Source organism: Acyrthosiphon pisum, chromosome X, assembly GCF_005508785.2.
Source record: "Acyrthosiphon pisum isolate AL4f chromosome X, pea_aphid_22Mar2018_4r6ur, whole genome shotgun sequence".
NCBI classification, from domain to species: Eukaryota; Metazoa; Arthropoda; class Insecta; order Hemiptera; family Aphididae; genus Acyrthosiphon; species Acyrthosiphon pisum.
In genome coordinates, this window is record NC_042493.1 from 89052234 (window position 1) to 89060096 (window position 7863).

Here is a 7863-nt window from a genome sequence, read left to right on the forward strand (position 1 = left end):
AACCGAGTTATAAGTAGGTATGTAAAATATTCATAGCTGAAAATGGTCATAACTCACTTAAAAATTAAAATATCGTAAAAAACCAACGAAAGAACACAGATAATGTCGTTTCCTAAAAATTTGATAGTTTCAATTCGCTCTAATATCAAAACTGACCCTATTGAAACTACCGCGAACGCAAACGTCCTATGTCGTACGTGTGTAAGAAAATTGCCGCAATATCTTCCAAGACCGTGATTATTATGTAGCCGATGGTAGTCGGTGGTTCTATCTATCAGCAACAATACAACCGTTTACGAAAACTGTAAACACAGTGTTGGCAGTAAGCAAGTAAACGACATCTGTCCAAATCACCGTTGCACCTACTGATAGTAATACCATAGAACAATGTAATACTGTTGACCGTTGTTGTTGTCGTTGTTGTAGTGGAGTGTAGGTTAGGTATTAAATTTTTCCAAACACGGCCAATACTTCGGTAACGTTTTGCGCTGGTCATAATTTCCTTTGTGTTGTACCGGCGTTTGTTCGTAAAATATAACACTGAAATTAATTCGATCTCAAGTGTTAGACATCCATACGAAATGGAATCAAACAACCAGCCATCGGTATGTTTACGGCTTATTATATAGTTGTTTTAAACTTTTAATTAATAAATTGTTTATAATGTTATACTAAAACATGTATTATAGACGTCACGCTATCTCCAATCGGATTCGTCTGACGACGACGATGAACGTCCAGAAAACTTATCGACGGAAGAAATATGTCACAAGATTAAAACATTCCGCAATCTGTGTTTTGGAAACGTAAGTCTTATATTTATAAATGTATTATAAAACTTAAACATTGGCCTTTAACCCATGCTTCTGTCATTTGTTAGTGATAGACTTCCATAAAAAAAATTAAACCATAAGCAAACATGTTTTTATTGTTCGTTGACAATCGCTTAAAGGACATCACTACACTAAAAACAAGTTTTCTTAGATTTACAGGTGTTTGAAAATATTTGTGTGACGTCTTAGAGCTGAAGTATGAATGGCGATGTATGTTTTACGTGTAAAAATGGGGTGACGTGCACTGTCGCCAGTTCGAATCCCGGCCACAGGTGGCTCTCTGGGCAGGAAACTGTTTAGACGGCGAGACCGCCAACCCCCAATCAAAAAATTTGAAATACCATCATAAGTTATAAAAATCATTGTGTAAATCAAACTACTTTTATACTTAAAACATAGGCGGCTAATCACTCGTCGGCTATATGACTTAACGCTGCCATTCATCAACTTTCATTATCTTGTTGAATAATAACTTTTCTTAATTTCGGATTTTTACCAAAAATGTTTTCATTATTTTGACTACAATACCCTCGACAATACCTAATTCACCAATAAACTTAAAATTTATAAAATAGTGTTGTTATGTCCTTTAACACTAATTATTTAATAATGATCCTGTATTCTGTAGAACTAACGATAATGTTACAAAAACAAAATATGAATAAGATGAAATGAAAATACACAATGAGGAAAGCAGAATATAGTAAATCGGGAACAAAAATGATGTACAAAAATATAAAATTATATTATTTTTAATGTTAGAGCGATGGAATTAATTTAAAATTTTTTAAGTTATAGGTATTATTCAGAAAAAAATATTTGTATACCCAACATATGCACAGAAAAAATCATTTTTTGTTCAAGTACCTATGATTGGTATAAATCAATTTACTATATGACGTAATTAACTACAAATAGTTATTGAGACAATAAGTAATAACGTACCTTTATGATGTTTATGATATAGGTACAATAATATTTTTAACATGTTTATATTCTATAGTATGATATACACATCTTAAACATTTATAGAGATTATTAAAGTACCTAGCTGGTGTCAAGTATTTGAAGAAGGTACTTGTATATAAATTGTGGATAATTGCAAGCACAGCAAGCATTTTTATAGATAGATACATTTTGAGTAATTTAAAAGCTTACACCCAACGAATTGAGTTTGACTTGTATCACAATTTAACAAAATTAGCTCTATGATTTAGTACACTATAAAATATTAGAGTTAGCTATACTGCTTGTCAAGTTAAGAGGACATAATACCTGTATAATAATTATATAGTTTTCTTTCTTAACAATGTACAACAAAATAATATTCGTGTTCAGCAAAATCCATGTTGTGTTATAACTTTTAATAGCTAGCTGAGTAAACATTTCATTGTAAGAATAATATCTGTGTTCTGTAATTGATTTTTTTAAATTAGTTTAATTTTAAAGTGAGTTGAATATTTTTAAATTCAAATATTTTACATAGTACTTACCTATGACTTGCTTTACAATTAAAAATATAAAAATAATGTAAGAAATCATATACTTAATATTCTTAACTTTAATTGTATGTAGGACTAATTGGTCAATATACTGTTCTATGACAATTCACAATACAAAATTGATTTTGCTGATTTGCCATGATGTATGTTAGTAAGATGGTGAAAACACATAGGCATCACGTTTACTTAGGCACTATTAATTAAACCATCTATTGAATATTATAGAATAAACACTAACTTTTTTTAAATTTATTTTTTAGAAAATAAATGTTTCCAATGCATTTGACATTGATATGATTGGATATTTTTATTCTTGGTTGGAGAAAAAAAAAAGCTCAATCTTTAATGATGATAATGATGTTACCTCGGTAAATAATTTACAGAATATGTTAATTTAGACCTTGAATATACTAATCTGTTAGAATTGTATTTGTATATTAGTTCCAAGAGATTAGTGACTATCTTGAAGCGTCAGCCAAAGTCTATTCTTATCGTGTTGACAATTTGACAGAAACAACTAGTAGACTAGTTGAACAATTTAAATCCATGAACTACAAAAAAAGTACAACTCCAATGGATGATGATAATGCACCGAAAATTCAGAAACCAAAGGTATCTCTCAACATTTAATAATAATAATTTTTTTTTTTTAATAAATAAATTATTTGGATTGTAGAGACGAAAAGGAACGATGCTGACTACAAATGAAAAATTAAGACGTAAACCAAACGAAAATGAAACTCCTTTCAATCCAGATCTAATAAATCATATCACTTCTAGCTTTAATTGTAATGAATTATTTTCCACTAATCGTCCATCTAGCCATCTTTTATCAATGTACTCCGGTAAATCCTTGGCAGAAGAAATGCAAGATGCTAAAGATAGACAAAAAGAATTTGATGAAAAAAAAAAGAATCAGGAAACAATAAAAATTGATAAAAGTTTTTTCCGTATTATGGGTATGAATTATTTCAATTATTATTTAAGTATTATATAAAAATAATTTAATACATATTAATAGAGTTGTTAATTTAGATGAATTTATTCGAGGAGATATCTGCCCTGAATTTAAAGGTTTTATAGCCGAACGTGACAAAGTTGACGATTCGAACGATGATAAATTAGACGGCATTGAGCATCGCTTTGATCCCAATAATCATCAATTTCAAAATAATTCTGAAGACTCTGTATTTGATGATAATGGACCAGATAATAATGAACCAGATAATAATGAACTTGGTATATATTATAATATATATATTAATCACTTAATGGTCCATGGATACCTTTGTTTGTCTATTACAAAAATGTATTTAAATTTACATGTTTTTATACTTCTAAGCAAATTAACCTTACAATTTGTAATATTCATTATTAACAGATATTTATGGACTTCAAAAAAATGTTTTACTTTTAAAATAATTATTTATTTTAATATGTATTTAAGATTCTAATTCAAATGATAAAAATAAAGATACATCATTACTTGATGGACTTTTGGAATGTATTGATAACGTTGATAGAGATTATAGTTTTTTTAATCCTAAGCTTCTTGCTAATTGGAAAGGACCAAAGGCTTGGAAAGCGCAAGCAATGGTGAAAGCATTAAAATCGTGCACTCCAAGTATGTAAAAAAAAAAAATGTGTATAAAATAATATCAAATTTCCTTATATTTCTTACAATTTCTATAATGAAATGATTATTTTAAATGATTATTTAAAATTTGTTCTAATTTATAGATGAACGAAAAGATATTGTTTCAAATATTGATGAAAATACTGATGAATGTACTCAGCAAAATATTAAACATAGTAAAACTAATAAGAGACGTAATCAATTTAAGCATGATAGAGTTAAAATAAGCTGGTTGGTTGCAAGCCAAATAAATGAAATATTGGAAAATAATATTAAAGGTAAAGAAAAAATATTAGCTCGTACGCTACAAAAATGGGATCCACTTGATAATATAGCTGATACACAAACAATTGATGTTGATATTAAATATAAGTAAGTAAACAATTATTATAACCATTGTTTTCTTTTAACTTATAACCATAACTAATATAGTGTCAAATTATATAATTAAATATATACTTTTAATGACTAATCCACTCATGAGTTTAAGATTCTACATCTCTTTTATATGTTTGTCTTATTTAGCTTATATAATATAAGATAAACATGTGTTTCACAAGTATTTGTGAATTTGTATTCTACTGATAAAAATATAATTGTATGCATCAATATTTAAAAAAAGTAACATTTTTATCAGCCCCACATGCGCAATTAATACAATTTGTTTAAATTAGGTTTGATTTTTTACAATATAATGAAATTAAACCAGATTGGTGGATACACAAGAACCGAAAAAAAGATATTTGTTCTGAAGCTTCAAATTCTGAAACTTCCTGTCAGGTACAAATACAAATTTAAATGATTGAATATTATAGAAAATATGCCTCCAGTTTGTATTTATAATACATATTATGTAAACCATTTCTTAAAAATATGTGTGAATATTGTATTTCTAGGATATCAATAATTGTGGTGAAAGCATTGTCGAAACATTAGAATCCATGGAAATTGATAATGGAGACTCTGAACAATCAACAAATGGAAATGATGAAGAAATTATAAATGATGGAACTGATGATATATTGGATGTATCTGGAGAGGTAGTTTATATATTTATATATTTACATTTATGTTTTCTCAAAATTTGATTTTTAAGTTGTTAGTTATATTTAATACGATGAGTGCCACGTAGATTTGGCACGCGGTGCCTGAGTATCCGCGTGGAATCAGTCCCGCAATTATGTCGGCCGTCTGTGTGTTGACGTCGTCCTCCAGTGGATTGTGGTTGTTTTTTTGCTACAAACATGCTTGTTGTTATTATTTAGTATTTGAACGATTAATATCCAACAATAAAATATACAAATATCTTATACCTGTAGCAATGAATAATATATATACAAATTAAAATGAAATAATATTATTATTTTCGTTTATATATAATAAGTAAAATAAAATCCTAATACACTGTTGCAAAATAGACATTTCACTGAATAACCACGTATAAAAACGGAAAAATTGCTCTGATAACCGAGTAAATTGTAAGGCCATAAAGATGCATATACGAATTGTCGACTGCGGCTTCAGAGGCAACGCCACTGTTGTTGACTACCTGTTGACCGCGACACTCGACGTGTTAATTATATATCGCAATTAATGAGTATTTTTTTATTTTGCATACAAACTCATGTTTTAGATCAAAAAATATTTTAAACACATTGTGGCATTTATGAACATAATATGTATTATAAATAATATATAACAACATATTTTTTAGAGTATATTGAGAACATAACTGTGGTAAAATATGTAAACATCATATAAACATATATGGGATTTAGGATGACTGACAAAAATTGTTTTACTATTTATTTACAACACAACACTTTATACAATTAATGATAACTTAAAAGTAACAAATCACAAGACTCCACGATTTACAAATTTGCACATAGTTTTTGTGCTTCTTAAGACTGACTTGACTCTCTTCAGTGACGTGTAACATAGGATCCAAGTATTGCTCAGGCATACCTTAAATATGGGTGGGTGGATATTGATAGGAGAGATATATGACATTTTATAGGTCGGTATAACAATATTATGAGTGGTATTATATTATTTGAGCAACCAATTTTTTTATGATACGTAATACATGCCACTGACTCCTTGGTCAAGCACAATCGCACACAAACTCCCACTAGGGTGACATCTGCCATCTGGTTCTGAAACTGTTATATTCCCACATATATTTCCAACCTATTATCACAATTAATTTAATTTAAATTCATTTTTGTTTCTAGTTGAACTCTGAAGATGAAGATGTTATGGGCATTAAATCTGAATCAAGAATGGATATAGCAGAATTAAAAAAAGAAATATCTGATATTATTGACGAGGAATGTGTTGTAAGAATTTATATAATGATTAATGATGTTTGTAGTTTTATTTATAATCTTAATTATTTTTAAAGGAAACTGATCCCAATAGTGAATGGAGTTCAAAGTTATCTTTTTTTAACTTGCTAGTAAAATTAAGAATTAATGAACGCGATGGACTTACAATACCTATGGTATTTGTCGGTCTTCTTCATTTGGCAAATGAGCGAGGTCTGAAATTGCTCAAAGAATATTGTGCCATAAATGATATGGAAGAAACATTTATTGTCAAACCAATGAAATAAGTAAATGTAATTGATGATTAAAACCATTTTATTTTTCTTATTTTATATTCATTGTCTAAGTACATAAATTACATTTTCTTTTTAGTCTGTGTATCTATTTCTTAAAAGCTAACATACAATTTATAATTAAGAAATATTTTATACATACCTAAGTAAATTCATACAACATTGAAAATATATAATCAATACTTATAATTTAACATTTTACAACTATTTCATTGTGTTCATTAAAAATTAAAAAGTTAGATTTAAAAATAATTCATAAATTATTTTTAGTTGTACTAAAATATACTTTAAATTTGATATAAATGTTTTATATTATTTTATTCCAAGTTGCTAAGTTCAATTATGAGCAGACCGCTTTAACATAAATTATATCTATAGTTCAAAGCTTTGGTTATAAAAATCACAACGTTTAAAGCGGTTTTTTTTTTATATATTTAGTGTTTTTGTTGGGATATCACTCATTTTTTTTTGTTGTATTGTTATTATTAGGGCAGAGAACTTTTAGCCACAATTCTATCTATTAATTAAATTAATCTTATCGTTTTATTGGCGATCTTCAAGCGCTTTTAGAAAAAACATGCACATGCAGACAATTTAAAACCATATTATATGACAAAAATTAAAATTAAATTTATGTTTTAGTTGTATCAATTAAAATTAAAATGTCAGTGGAGAAAAAATTTATAGAATTATTAATTAAGTTAAAATATCTTCAAAAGTATAAAATTGAAAAAATATGCCCTAAAAACAAAAAAAAACTCAAAATATGCATTTATATCAAAAATAAAAAAGTAAGCTTTGTGAAAGCATGAAACATATTTGTTTTGCACTCGGCTATTTTTGTGACTGTGTAAAACAAATATGCAATTGCTACAAGCCTTAGTTATTATATATCTCTACTTTTTAAGATTAATCACCTTCAGTGATATCAATTAACAACAAGATGTAGCGGAATTCATTGATATTCTATCTTTTGAGGAACATATTAATTTTACGATGATGTATTTTTTTTTTTTTAATAATATTGTAAATTAAGTTAATTTTTTTTATTTATTATATTTAATAATTTTGATTATTTTTTTATTATTTTATCATAATACATTTTACATTAATTTTTAAATATAATTAACTTTTTCCATCATTAGTTATCTCTATTTTCATCTGATTAATCACTTTCAATGATAATTAACAACAAGATGTAGCAGAATTCATTGATTTGTTATCTTTTGAGGAACATATTGATTTTACAATGATGTATTTTTTTTTTTT

General features: G+C 27.2%; 1 protein-coding gene across 1 annotated transcript; it reads left to right on the forward strand.

The window, feature by feature from the left end:
* The first annotated feature begins 397 nt into the window (after nucleotides 1–397).
* On the forward strand, nucleotides 398–6765 carry LOC100166720 (condensin complex subunit 2). Its single transcript, XM_001943124.5, has 12 exons — nucleotides 398–605; nucleotides 690–806; nucleotides 2596–2703; nucleotides 2777–2947; nucleotides 3012–3294; nucleotides 3371–3574; nucleotides 3783–3959; nucleotides 4076–4343; nucleotides 4646–4751; nucleotides 4868–5011; nucleotides 6209–6313; nucleotides 6379–6765. The coding sequence occupies exons 1-12, from the start codon at nucleotides 582–584 to the stop codon at nucleotides 6586–6588; spliced, it is 1917 nt and encodes a 638-aa protein (XP_001943159.2). The 5' UTR covers nucleotides 398–581; the 3' UTR covers nucleotides 6589–6765.
* Nucleotides 6766–7863: the final 1098 nt, after the last annotated feature.